The sequence below is a fragment of the Erpetoichthys calabaricus genome, chromosome 8 (assembly GCF_900747795.2).
Source record: "Erpetoichthys calabaricus chromosome 8, fErpCal1.3, whole genome shotgun sequence".
NCBI lineage: Eukaryota > Metazoa > Chordata > Cladistia > Polypteriformes > Polypteridae > Erpetoichthys > Erpetoichthys calabaricus.
The window spans coordinates 152,024,941-152,038,740 of record NC_041401.2 but is presented as its reverse complement, the minus strand read 5'-3'; the positions used below and the strand labels follow the sequence as shown (position 1 = coordinate 152,038,740).

The window sequence follows — 13,800 nt, the reverse complement described above, 5'->3', positions numbered from 1 at the left end:
CATATGTCACATATTTTAAAAACTCTCTGTACCAACATGGTGATTGAATGTGTGGCCTGAATACAACTGACCTGAATGGTCTGCCACAGCTATGGAAAAGAACACAGGTAAACACAAAAGTGTGAACAAGAATTTAAGGGTCAATACACCTTGTTTTCAACCCCAAAACTTTAAAACTCCCAGAAAATGCTTTTAGTTACTTTTGCATTTTGCACTTGTGAAGTTGCCTGAGAAACAAATTTTAGTGTCAGTTTCACAAACTGTGTATAGTCTAAACTTGCCTGTTATGTTTATCACATTTAAGAATTTCCAAAAGCAATCCAATAAGTAGAGTACCAGGTCTATTAATGCTGCCCCCACAGATTCCTTTGCCAGAACTTAGTTCACATTTATATTGCACAAATGATTTTATTTTGGTATGTAGTTCAGAAAGAGCTTAGTTGGAAACTTCAATCTGCAAGCATATCGTAATGGTGCTGAAACTTACATCAGCCAGGAACGAGTCACACACGCATGAGCTGGCATTAAGTGACCAGTGACAAGAGCACCTATAATAATGGCAAGCTTGCAAAGTGCGATGCTTTTCCAACTAGTGCAGCAAAAGATGAGAGTCCTTTTAAGGATAGCAAGCCACCTCAAAGTGCCATGAAAAGAGCAAAGAATCCATCCATTGCAACACTTGGCACCAACACATCATTTGTGTCAGAAGCGGGAAGAGAAAACCTACAGTCCAACTTAGCAGAGTGCTCAGTGACTTGGAGACATAAAACGGACCTGCATGGTTCTTTGGAGAAGCTGCTGGAAACTGTAATCTGGAGTGTTGTTTGCAGCAGCAGTACAGGGAGTATGACAGCTGAGAGACTGCCACCTCTGCAGCTCAACCACCGCTTCTCCATCTACTAAGCTCCATTAGCCTGGGTGTGTAGACGCCGGCAGAGATTCAGGCTCATGGAACTGGGGAAAAGCGTGGCAGATTGAGATGCCACTGATCCCACGTGAGCCGTGAGAAGCAGAGCCGGTGGTAAAAATGTGCATGCAATGACAAGGCATATCGTATAGGCACTGAGTAGCAGCAGTGGAAAGACAGTCTCAGGACATGGAATGTGGTTTTCAGCTTCAGTTCAGTGAAGGAAAACACCCAAGACACCGGTACTTCTGTATCTCCACACAAGGAGGTTTGCCTGCTTGCTTACAACTGACCAGCATTGAATGCCTCTGCTGCACCATAATTAACATCCCAGCTGCACCATTTGACAACACAGTGCTCATGATCCCTGTTGATGTGCCCTCATCACCAGCTGGATAACTGAAGTGACAGAGGAGACCGATCTGCCATTTCAACTAGTTTGTTTACCATTACAATGATTTGGAAATGATTGTTGGGGTCAACAACTTCAGTGGGAGGGCTATGTAACAGCACTGAGAAGTTACATCATCTAGGGATGAGTCGCACAAATATGAGCTAGCATTACATCACCAGTGGCAGAAGCACCAATATACAGTTAGGTCCATGAAACAACTCAGATGCAGTTGAAGTGCAGACTTTCAGCTTTAATTCAGTGGGGTGCACTTCAACTGCAGGTGCACTTCAACTGCATCTGAGTTGTTTCATTTAAAATTCATTGTGGTAATGTACAGAACCAAAATTAGAAAAAAGAGGTCCATAAATATTTGGACAGAGACAAAACTGTAAATGGCAAGCTGGCAAAGTTAAAATCTCTTCCAACTAGTGCAGAAAAAGGTTAGCAGCCCTTTTAAGGATTGCAAACCACCTCAAAGAGCCATGTAAAGAGCACAGAATCCATCAATTATGGCACTCAGCGCAGATGCTACAATATTAACATTAAGTCCTTCAGGGAAACTAACAACATCTCTAAAACTCCATCTGATAATACAAATGCTTTGCCAGTGCTGCAATGTAGCAGTACAAAACGGCCAATGTGGAGTAAGCCTTCCAAAACATAATCAAAAAGTAGGACCAAATCCTAACCTGCATGAACAGATAACGACACTCTAGGGCAGCCCAAGTTTCAACTTTAATGACTGGTTACAGCCTACACCCAGTCAAATCTGCTTTGGCTTCAAAAGTTCAAATATATACAGTATATAAGTAATGTTCATAAAATATAGCCTATGCCTAACAGAGGGAGGATGACCGTAAAGCTCCATTTCAGGAATAAAGCGCAAATAAAAAATCTTTATAATAAAAAATCAGAAAAATGTCACAGAATGCTTAAAAGTGCAAAAAACAGGCAAAATGAGTGCTACCAAGTCAATCCAAAGGCAAAAAAGTCCCAAAACAAAATACTAAGAGAAGAAAAAAAAAGAGTATATCAAAAATGCTCCATCAAAGAGCAGTGAATGAATTGCAAGGGAATCTACTTCCCAGCATCGCTTTTATGGGGCTGGGGGAGGTCCCACTTCTTGGGGTGGGTCCAACCATAAAAGACAAGGAACATAGGAGAACATCTGTTCAGACATAAAAATAATATTTAAAATAAAATTGTCATAGAATACATAATTAAACAAAACATGAACAATAGTACAGTAAATCTTTGCTGTTCACAGTTTCTGTTCCAGCAAAGTTGCGTATACTGTATGCTGTTATTAAAGTGTAACCCATTTTGCAACACCTGCAAACTAATCATGCCTATTCATGGATAAGGTACCAGATGTAGAATGCAGCAGGAATGGGCATCAGAGGGTTGTATTTGTGGCCAAGTGCAGCAGAAAGAAATTAGTGAGAGGCCTATTGTGCATAAGCAACATGTGAGATTTAGCAACAACAGGTCTGTGTTGCCCTAAGATGTCTGGGGCTGCGTTAGCGCTACACTAAATGGATCAACAACTGTCTATCCAGAGCCAAGATGCATGGAAAGACATTGAACCCCACTTGTGATGGGAACCAGGGCTTTTGCATCCTCTGGTACAGCACCTAGAAGTTGATCAAAGTTTACTATCTAGAGGAAAGAAAAATCGCAACAAGGTTTCCGTCCATTAACCTATAGAATGATCATTACTGAGTCTTGAGGAGTGAAAGCATAGTGCCAGCATGTCTGCCCAACCATGTCTCTCCATGCCGGTCCTCTCCCCTAGAACCTAACACCACTTTTCTCCATAGGATTACTACTTCAATATCCATATTTTCTGCATCCATGAGGTTTTTTAGGAACATAACCCCCACGGATAACGAGAACTGACTATATTAACATAAACGATAGCAATTATAGAATAAAGAGTGAACTAAAAACATGTAAAAAGGAATTTAGATGTAAGCCGTTTAAGGAACCCTTGCTAAAACATAATAGCTTACTTTCCACCTAACTTGTAAAAATCAGATGAGCTGCAATGAAACAAATGAAAATATACAGTAGATGATGTTCAAAAAATAAGAGAAGTGACTGTGGAAAATCTAATTTTATTTCCCTAATTATTATTTAACATGGAGATTTTATCAGTATTTAAGAGCTGACTAGTGTACAACATGTATTACCTGTGCATGAAAGTGAAAAAATGTGCTGAGAAATAGCACATAAATTGTCTGCTTGTACCTTGTAGTAATATACATGTTTGTATGAATTCCAAATGCACATTTTACGTAAATTTTAAATGAGAAAAATTCTAATTTCCAGTATTGGCTGAAGTCTGTACAACAAACATAAGGGATCATCTCACAGTGACCATGTCCAGTTCCACAGTCAGATTATGGCCAGTGTGTGGCTTAGTGTACTGAAAGTGAAAATTCCAACTTTTACTGTGGAGATTACTGAGATGCTAGAATTCAGTTTTCACAATTAAAAACTTAGTCATGGATTCAATGATTAGATTTCACAAATAGTTATTTTGCTTATAGGTATATGATTTCAAAACAAAGCAAAAACTGAAATACACTTAAAGACTGAATCACAATAATTAATTTAATGCAAAGATAAAATTGCAATATTATCATATTGTGAGGTCCCTAGAAATTGCCACCCCTAGGTAGTAAATATAAATGTTTCAGTCTTATTTCAGAAGTGATTTACAGAATGGGCGGCATGGTGGCACAGTGGGTAGCGCTGCTGCCTCGCAGTTAGGAGATCTGGGGACCTGGGTTCGCTTCCCGGGTCCTCCCTGCGTGGAGTTTGCATGTTCTCCCCGTGTCTGCGTGGGTTTTCTCCGGGCGCTCCGGTTTCCTCCCACAGTCCAAAGACATGCAGGTTAGGTGGATTGGCGATTCTAAATTGGCCCTAGTGTGTGCTTGGTGTTTGTGTGTGTCCTGCGGTGGGTTGGCACCCTGCCCAGGATTGGTTCCTGCCTTGTGCCCTGTGTTGGCTGGGATTGGCTCCAGCAGACCCTCGTGACCCTGTGTTCAGATTCAGCGGGTTGGAAAATGGATGGATGGATGGATGGATTTACAGAATGTACTTTTACTCATCCTACACAATAAACGCATGGCAATATTGCTTAGTTGTACTGTAGTTATGGAGAAATCGCTGAGCAATTAGTGTGTAGCTAAACTGTAGTAACAGAAACAATACAGAGCATCGTGTCATTAGCAAGTGAATTTGAGAGGCAGGAATCAAGCTCATTCGTATCCAGCCAGTTTACTAGTAAATAGCCCTGAGTATTCTAAACTTTTGCTTATATAGTTGATATTTATATACACCATTTCCTCTAGCACCGCAGTTTATAAATATCCACTTTGGCGTAACTCACATGCCTAATTAAAGGAGCTTGCACAGAAACGTATTCTTCAGAGGACTGTATGTACAATAAAAGCAACCTTGATCTGTTGAGACAGCTTAACGTGGGGCATCAGGTATAGAATACTGCTATGCTGTTGAAAAAATAATTGATATAATTGCTATCTTGGGAGCAATAGAATAGAGCAGAGTTTGCTAACTATTTAAATACACTATACTATAAAAATGCAAAATATAAGCAGCATACACTGGCATGGCTTTTAAAACATGATAGACTTTTTAAGACCATAGAAGGCATATGTGCCAATGTTTTGCAAAACTCTCCTTCAATGCCAAAATACACAATTAATTTTACTGCAAAATACTGCTGTTGTTTTATTCTGATTCCTATCTGACTAATCCAAAGACTTTGTTTTGAAATGCAAAATTACACTCTATTGGGTTTCAAATAACTAAACAGAGAGATAATGATGGATACACACTTTTCTTAAATGCAGTCCTTCATTCTCTAATAAAAGAACAGCTTTCACTCACCCAAAACTAAGAAATGCCTTCAGATTAATGAACGTCAGTCATATTTTTGACCTTGTTTATTCATTCGTTATGCTAAAAGTCTGATAAACATATACTAATATAGCATCCTGAAAAGAACTGTGCATTGAACAAGACAACGCCAAAACAGCATCTTGATGTGTTTCCTAAATCAATTGAAAAACACTTACTTGAAAGAGACATGCCACAGGTCCAGCACAGCCATCATGGTGGGATTTACAGAATTCAAGTTTTCCTTCATGAGGGAGCAGGCTGAAACATATGACTTGTTCCAAGGTTTTGGCACCACCTCCATTCTAAATGGCAGAAATATTTAGAACAAAAGAAATTTGATAAACGAGAGAAATCCATTCAGTCCATGAGGCTTGTTTGTTTAACTAGTAGAGAAGCTGTCCCAATATCTCATCCACATACTTTTTAAAGGTTATCAAGGTTTTCAGCTTCATGTCTCAGTAGTTTGTACCAGAGACCCTCAACTCTATAGTGAAGAAGTGCTTCCTGGCTTTAGTCCTACATCCACTGCCCCTTAATTTCAACTGGTGTTCTTAAGTACATGATTCACTGTTAATCCAAAAGAATTCAGGCCGGATCTGCTTTATCAGTGTCTTTGAGAATTTAATTGAATTCAAATTTAAATAAAAATCCAAAACTGTTTGTACCAACAGATCTGCTAAGGTCTATGGGTAAAAACACACATTTACTGGGGAAAAAAAGATATCTAGTTATCTACCCGGTTTCTCATCTTACTCATTCTATTACAGAGTCCCAGAAAGCCTTCTCCGGGAGCAAGAGACACAAGACTAGCCATTGCCAGACACAGGCACACCTACAATGGATAATTTTGTCTCCAATCATCCTGCTCCTTTTTGGACTCGATAGAAGGACAGAGTAAGAATACCTGGAGAAAACCTGCATAAACATGGGGCAGAATTGGCCCTTCACCATCAAAAACATGATTCATGTCTAGGACACAATCTTAGATCCTTGGATATGCTTTGAAGTTTACATGGGCTAGAGAAAGACAATACCATGAAACAGATTAATAATAGCAAGTGCAGGCATTACTTATACATGCACACACTTTGTGTCAGGCTCACTTGAACCCTGTTATAGTTTCATATGGTAAAGTCAATCTTGGTAACAAAATGCTGACTAGCAACATGCTGGTGAATTCATTTCAAAGCACACAAGCAGTTTTCCGTCAAACTTGAACACTAAAAGATGCTTTGTCTTTCTCCTATAGATCAAATAAAAGAAGTCATGTAACCCTGTCTAGTACTTTGGCTTTGGACCGAAAGGAAAACAAACTTGAGTAATTTCAAATAAGCTCTTGGAAAGCATGTTACACAAGCTCCACATGATCATAGTGACCTTGCTGGGAAATGAATGCCAGGTACAGTTCAGGTACAACTGAATGAACAATCGTAACATGCATTCTGGGAAACTGGATGGATGGACGGATGGACGGACAGACGGACAGACAGACAGACATTTTCTTTTGCCCCAAGGGTAAAGTACAGCTTTTAAAGAAGTTAATGAAATACTACAACAACAACAAGCATACAAGAATTATAAAAAAGAAGAAACACATATGATTGTGTTAATGATAAGAGAGCAATCACAATGAGACATTATAGGTGCAAAGGTGTATTTCCGTAGGTATAAAGAAGGTCCAGTAGCGTTTCCTGACATAGTTCAATCTTTCTACCCAAGGATTAATACAGTGCCATTTGCTAAGGAATGGATTCTCCTTTTTTTTTTTTTTTTAAATATAACATATTAATTAAATTCGAAATACAGAATGTCTATCAACTGTTATGATCACCAGAGGAGTGACAGGTGTTCAGAAAGATTATTTTGAGTGGTGGGAATGAAGGAGACAGAAAGTGCCAGGGGAAAGACAGAAACATGGAAAAAATATATACAGTATATTGCATCGCTAATGTCAAAACTAAAACATAAACCACGGGTGCCAAACACAGTACACTGGTTTCTGACCAGCTCCAAATGTGGTCTGTATGATCCACCACCAGCGCATTTCCACCAGCTGTTTTTGTTTTTTTTTTATAGGAGGTCAAGTAACTGATTATGATTCATTTTATTTTATTGCAGGTATAAACAGATGTAGTTTGCTTTAGCTAGAAATTCAATGCTGATTTCAGTCCTGTGGTAGCTAGTGCATTTTCTAACATGATGCATAATAAAGAAAAGCTGATGGACAGGTGCGTATTAGACATTTTCACCAGAGACCTGAGGCAGAACATACTGTACAATTGTGATCAACAGAGAAGTACTTGTATTTCTTGTTTGCAAAGAAAATATGGCTGGGATTGTTTGTTGATATATCCTGGCCTGCACACAGTAAATCAAGTGCTATTTGGTTCCTCAATCAAAAAAACTAATCCCAACCTAACATAAGTTAAAAATCATAGTCAAAACAACACTGTAAAAATCTTAATAATAATTTGAATTTCTTAGCCCTCACCAAATCTAACAATTGTTGCTTAGAAAAGATCCAACAGTAGAATAACAAGCACACTGCCATCTTACATAGATAGAGTAGGAAGCGCATCACGTGATATACGCATTAAAAGACCAGCAACGGGCATAGCAAATACAAAAAAACAGCTGCATTCAAGAAAAGGCAGCCAGAAAATGGCAGCAACCATACAAAAACAAAACACAAAATAGCGACACCAGAGTAACAATGAAATAAACAAACAAGTTGTATTAAACATACAAAAATTCCAGAAATTAAACAAACTGATTTCATGGTGCCAAATTTCATGAAGTTTGGTACATAATACAATAAACCCTAGCTATCTAAAATGCCATTCTCGCAGATTTGTGTGTAAAGTGTAAACTACTTTGTGACACTTTCAGTCTGCTCCTGCCTAGTTGAGGGCATGTGGAGTAGAAAAAAAAGTATGTCATTGCCTGAGTAGTAAGAAGTCTCTGATGCCCTTAGATGTCCAAGGCTGCACATGCTGATCCACTCAGTGTAGCGCAAGTGTCTATCCAGATCTGAGAGACGTGGGTAAGCTCTTCAACCCAATTCATGACAGGGACCAGGGCTTACATTTGTTCTTCACAAATCAGGAATTCTCAGTAAGTGCAGATCATAAGCTCACACTGATTAAATTCCTGCCTTTTTTTCACTCTACTTGCCACTACTACTAACTGAATATTTTAGGGAGGTCCTCAGATTGGCCCTGCCATGATCACTTGTGGCCTCTGATAGAGCACCAGGAAGATGATTGATCTTGACCATCTAGAGGAAATAAAAGTCGTAATAAGGTGTCCGTAGATGAACCTGTGGAAGGATTATTACAGTGCATCAATGGTGCGAGAGCGGAGGCCCCTTGCTCAATGTGCTCCAGAGATGGACAACCAGGAACACCAGAAAAAGTGTCTAAAAGGCTTTACATACTTTTAAACGAATTCTGTGTGGCATGAGGTTTCCAGCAGAAAGGACACCACTATTTTGGCATGTGGGCAGAGCTAGGTCTTGCAGTCTGCTCCACTGTCGAAAAGAGAGCTACACTAGCAGAAGGAACATTGTCAGGGCCACTGTGGTAGCCATAAGCCATGTATGTATGCTGTGTCTACCTTAGAAGAATAAAAGAAAAGGGCACCAGACAGAAAAACCTACAATATTGGTGAATTTTAGGTATTGTCAGGGTTAGGCAACCCAAGTACATGCCAGGGACACCTGACCATCTTCTTGTTAAAACAGAGAGGTTAGTGAGTAAATGACTGGTAGACACTTCAAGCCATATGGCCCGATAAGGGAATGTTGGGGTCTACTCTGGTAGAGTAGGCAGGTGGGACAATGGCCATGGAAGACTGGCCTTCAACCTGAAGCTACAAATGCAGGAAGATTTGTGACAGAGCCTTTAGCTCCATTGTGCCCAGGCTTTGAAATCACCTCCCTAAATTAATGTGATCAACTGACTCAGTTCATTCTTTCAAAAAATAATTAAAAACTAATTTGTTCAGGAAGGTGCTTAGCTGACCCCAATATTTTGACCCTTCTTTCAGTTTATTCTCTCTGCCCAAATGCTCAGGATGATTTGCATTTGTATCAAGAGCTGATATATGTTCAGGGATTTCTTGTACTATTTTGTATATTTTCATTTTTATTCTGATCTGTTGTCTCTTATTCTAATTCAAAGCTTTGTGTTTCCAGTATTGATCCTTATTTAGTGCTTGTGGCAGACAGCCAGGACCCTTACCTGGCCAGGATGCCCTAACATTGGAAGGGCTGGGGCAGATAGCATACACAGGGCATTATCTCCCCTAGCTTGCTAGATGGCAGCCCCCCCTGGGATGCAGCAGTGCCCCGGATTCCCATGGGGCATCATGGTACTTAGAGTTTGCCGACTCAGCCCTACTGGGTTCCATGGGTACTGCAGGAACTGCTGAGCTCTATTTTGTCAGGCTCCCACCTTAACTGGAAATGCTTTTGGACCATGCTTACGGGACACTGGAAGTACTCCCAGATGTTACATAAAAGGAGCCAGCTGCCTCAGCTCCAGGAGTCACAGTTGGTAGGAAGGAGGACAAACCCTGCTGAGAGGAGTGGAGGCAGAGAGAGAGAGACAGAAAGAGAAAAAGAAGAAAAACAAGGTATTGATTTTGGTACTGTGGTAAATGCTTGAGGGAAGCGTTTCACATGAATAAAAGCCTGGTGTCTGTGTCTGTCTGTGCTGGGTGCTGGGCAGCTGGTGTACCCCCTCCAGGCTACTTGCTTTATGTGGATATTATTTGTTTCCAATGTTAAATACTCCCTGTTGTTCATGCTGAATTTCTGTGATGTGATTGGAGTTTGGGAAATGTGCTATATAAATAAATGTATTAATATTTATTATTTATTATTATCATTATCATCAGGAGGCACTAGAGGGTGTTATAGCCGGCTGTCCCTGGAATACTGATATGCTCCTCACTGACCTCCTAAGTGATTCTAAGCGTTGGTCAGAAATAGGCCTATTCAGAGATGACAAGAAATCTGGGCATAAACTCTACTGGTTGGAGGAAGAGAGGCCTGGAAACAGAGAGAAAGGGACATGAAGGAAAAAAAGTGGATGGTATGGTACCATGGTTGGCAAGTGGACGAGTCACCCCCAAGACAGGATGCTACACTTTTGAGAGTTAGGCCCAGAGGCGCAGGAGCATTATTATTTTCTGTTTATGTTATGTCTTTGTTATGTCCTGTGATCATGCCTCCATCGAATCATTTTTGATTTGCTTCCTTAGTTAATAATTTTAAACAACACTCTTTCAAGCAGACATTTTCATGTACCTCACCTTGAATGCTAAGAAAAAATAGCTTACTCTTTGCGATGAGGAGGCAGATCCTTGTCTTTATTATCATCTTTTTCTCTCGGATCTCTCAAAACAAAATCCACTGAAAGAGACAGAAATCATTACATGGCACTCTTGAGATCATATAAAAGTATTTCCAAGAGCTTTACAACTTTCATGACAAACCACAAAGACCTCAGGGAATGAACCGTATGGAGACTGAGGCTCAAAAAAAAAAGGCTTTCAATCAGGCCTGTACTGAATTTGAGTTAACATATCCATATTAGAGTATACAGTAGACAGAGCATAAAAATATAGTAAAGCCTCCATAATTAGTGATGCAAGCAGTTAGGTGCAGCAGCAAAGTCAGCAGCCGTAGAACTGGTAACCCACCTGAAGCTAAGCATGTTTGGGCCTGGCCAATAGTTAGATGAGAGACCAACTGGAATGGTCTGAGTACCTGCTAGAAGAAGTGTTGGTGAGGGCAGCATGGTGCACATCCCCTGTGGCCTCTGTGTGGATCCCAACACCCCAGTGCAATGACAAGGACACTGTGCTATAAACATTGAGCCATTGTGATGGTGCGGGTCATGCTCCATGGTCCCTCTTCTAGCTTTGCGAACCTCTTGAACCTGACACCATCGGTAATGTAACTGGATGAGCTGTGCAATGAGGACAAATCACACATGGAGCAAGGGGAAGGTGTAAAGCGTGCAGTTGCTTTTATTAAAACAAACCAAAACTAAAGTGTCCAAATAAATAGCGCAGTGCTCAAAGTTAATAAATAATCCATAAAAATGAGGTGATAAAAGTGGAGGTTAATATCCAAAAAAACAAAGCCTTTAAAATGAGGTTAAAACCATGGCTGGAAGCTGTCCTTTATAAAATCCTGGTGCCTTCTTTTAACTGGCGGCTCCCCTGCTTCTCCCATACGGTCCTTGCAACAGGGGAGTCGCCCTATCTGTAAGTGCAGACTTTCAGCTGGCCCGGTGGCCTTCCATACCATGACTACGTATAGTTCACTCGCCGGACCGAGACTTGGGTTCCCCCAACAGCCAGGGTGCTCCCGCTGGGGCTCAACCTCCCAAGCCTCCTTGGCCTTATGCGGCAAGCTTTCCATGATCCTCGTCACTCCTGTTCCTCTGAAAAGCTCAGCAGGAGTGACCCAATCCATCTGCCCCGAGAGTCGGCCAAACACTCTTCCAGGTCTCCAGTCCCAGTTGTCTGCATTCACCAGCGAACCTGCTCTCTCTTTCACTTGCTCCCACACCGGCCTCCTGCCTTCTTCTCTCCTTAACCTTTGTCGTTTATTCTTTTTCCTTTACTTTCTTTTTTCCTCTCTTTATTTCTTTTCGATCTCTTGTGCCAGCCCATACTTATATGGCTCTGTGGGCGCAGTGTCTCAATTACACACCGCAGGAAGCCAATGACACAATTGAGAACAATCACATCTTCACATGCAGGTGCGTCTCACCCCAACTATCTCATTGACTCCCTGAAGCTGTGTGAGCTTGTCCATGGAGGCTGACACAGTCAATTAAAAAAAAAAACGCCATTCTTTCAGGGCCACAGACCCGCTATATCACAGCCGTCCTTCAGGTGGGACTTAAATCCAAGGTTCTGACTCCCTGTGGTCATAAAAGATCCTGGGGCACCATTCAAAAAAAGTAGGGTGTCCATCATCCCAAAGCCCTGACTAAAGTGCCCACCACAGCCTTGTCATTCTAGCCCCCTAATCCCCCGGTTCTAATTGGTCAATTATCTCTCTCGCCTCTTCACCATGTAGTAGTAAATGTGTGGTAAGTGTACTAGCACAAAAATGGTTGCTGTTGTATCATCCAGGTGGATGCTGCACATTGGTGATTGTTGAAGTAATTCCCCATTTTCTATGTAAAACCTTTGAGAAGGTTAGAAAAGGGATATATAAATATAATTACCGTATATACTCATGTTTAAGTTCTCCCATGTATAAGTCGGGACTTGATTTTACAGTATAATTTCCGGTATTTTATAATTTCGGTCGTATAAAGTGAATGCAGAAAACTCACGCTATTGGTCCAAGAGATTATGATATGCTAACGCAGACCTGAGAGAGGAACCACGGAGCACACTGCCTTTTTTTTCTATGTATTGTGCCTACGTGTCCTCACAGTAACACCCGAACTATTCCGAAGCGACGTTTGCGCTGTTGTGTGTTTTTTCTATCTCACACCCTCATACACCTTTATCGTAAGAGCATCCCATATCAACAATGGAGCGTTCGATCAGAAGAAAATATGAAGCTGGTTTTAAATTAAAAGTCGTTGAAGTGGCGAACGAAATTGGTAACTGCGCTGCTGCAACAAAATCCGATGTGTCTGAGAAACTGTTGTGAGATATGAGTAAGCAAGAAGATGTTAAAAAAAAAAATAAAATTTAAGGTCGTATATTTGAACGGACGTATTAAGTCGGAGTCTGATTTTATGATCGAATTTTTCGGGTTTCAAGACCTGACTTATACACGAGTACATATCCATCCATCCATCCATTTTCCAACCCGCTGAATTCGAACACAGGGTCACGGGGGTCTGCTGGAGCCAATCCCAGCCACCACAGGGCACAAGGTAGGAACCAATCCTGGGCAGGGTGCCAACCCACCGCAGGACACACACAAACACACCAAGCACACACTAGGGCCAATTAATATCGCCAATCCACCTAACCTGCATGTCTTTGGACTGTGGGAGGAAACCGGAGCGCCCAGAGGAAACCCACGCAGATACGGGGAGAACATGCAAACTCCACGCAGGGAGGACCCAGGAAGCGAACCCAGGTCCCCAGGTCTCCCAACTGCGAGGCAGCAGCGCTACCCACTGCGCCACCATGCCGCCACGAGTATATATGTTAATTATTATTAGTTTTATTATAAAGAGGTGCCTATTGGTGTCGTATGGCTCATCCGGTTTAAATAAGGAGTGAGTGGACTCTGCAATCAGGATGTAGGAACCTGTAGTTGTATGCAATAGGGCTCTACATATTTGTTAGCAGAGATGGAAAGAATGCCAACATTACAAAGACATTCCAAGATGATGCCATCTGCCCCTTGTCAGGTAGTGTCCTATGAGAAAGTGGCACGACATAAGCCTGGCACATACTGCTGTTTGATGAGTGACATTGCAGATGTCTATGCGTCCTAAGTGAGCAGCACTAAAGAAGCAATTTATGGCTGAAGTTAATAAAATGTTAGTCTACTGGTGTCCTGGCTGTTCAAACCTAA

The 13,800-nt window shown here is 41.2% G+C and overlaps 1 protein-coding gene across 3 annotated transcripts in view; it reads right to left on the bottom strand.

The window, feature by feature from the left end:
- The window catches only part of dnah7 (dynein, axonemal, heavy chain 7), a 496,694-nt gene that overhangs the window by 458,600 nt on the left and 24,294 nt on the right, over positions 1 to 13,800 (bottom strand). For all 3 annotated transcript variants that reach the window (XM_051930473.1, XM_051930475.1, XM_051930474.1), the window contains exons 7-8: positions 10,575 to 10,647; positions 5,408 to 5,533 (exon numbers count right to left, since the gene is read on the bottom strand). In XM_051930473.1, the coding sequence (XP_051786433.1) occupies positions 5,408 to 5,533; positions 10,575 to 10,647 (199 nt within the window). The remainder of the gene's footprint in view (positions 1 to 5,407; positions 5,534 to 10,574; positions 10,648 to 13,800) is intronic.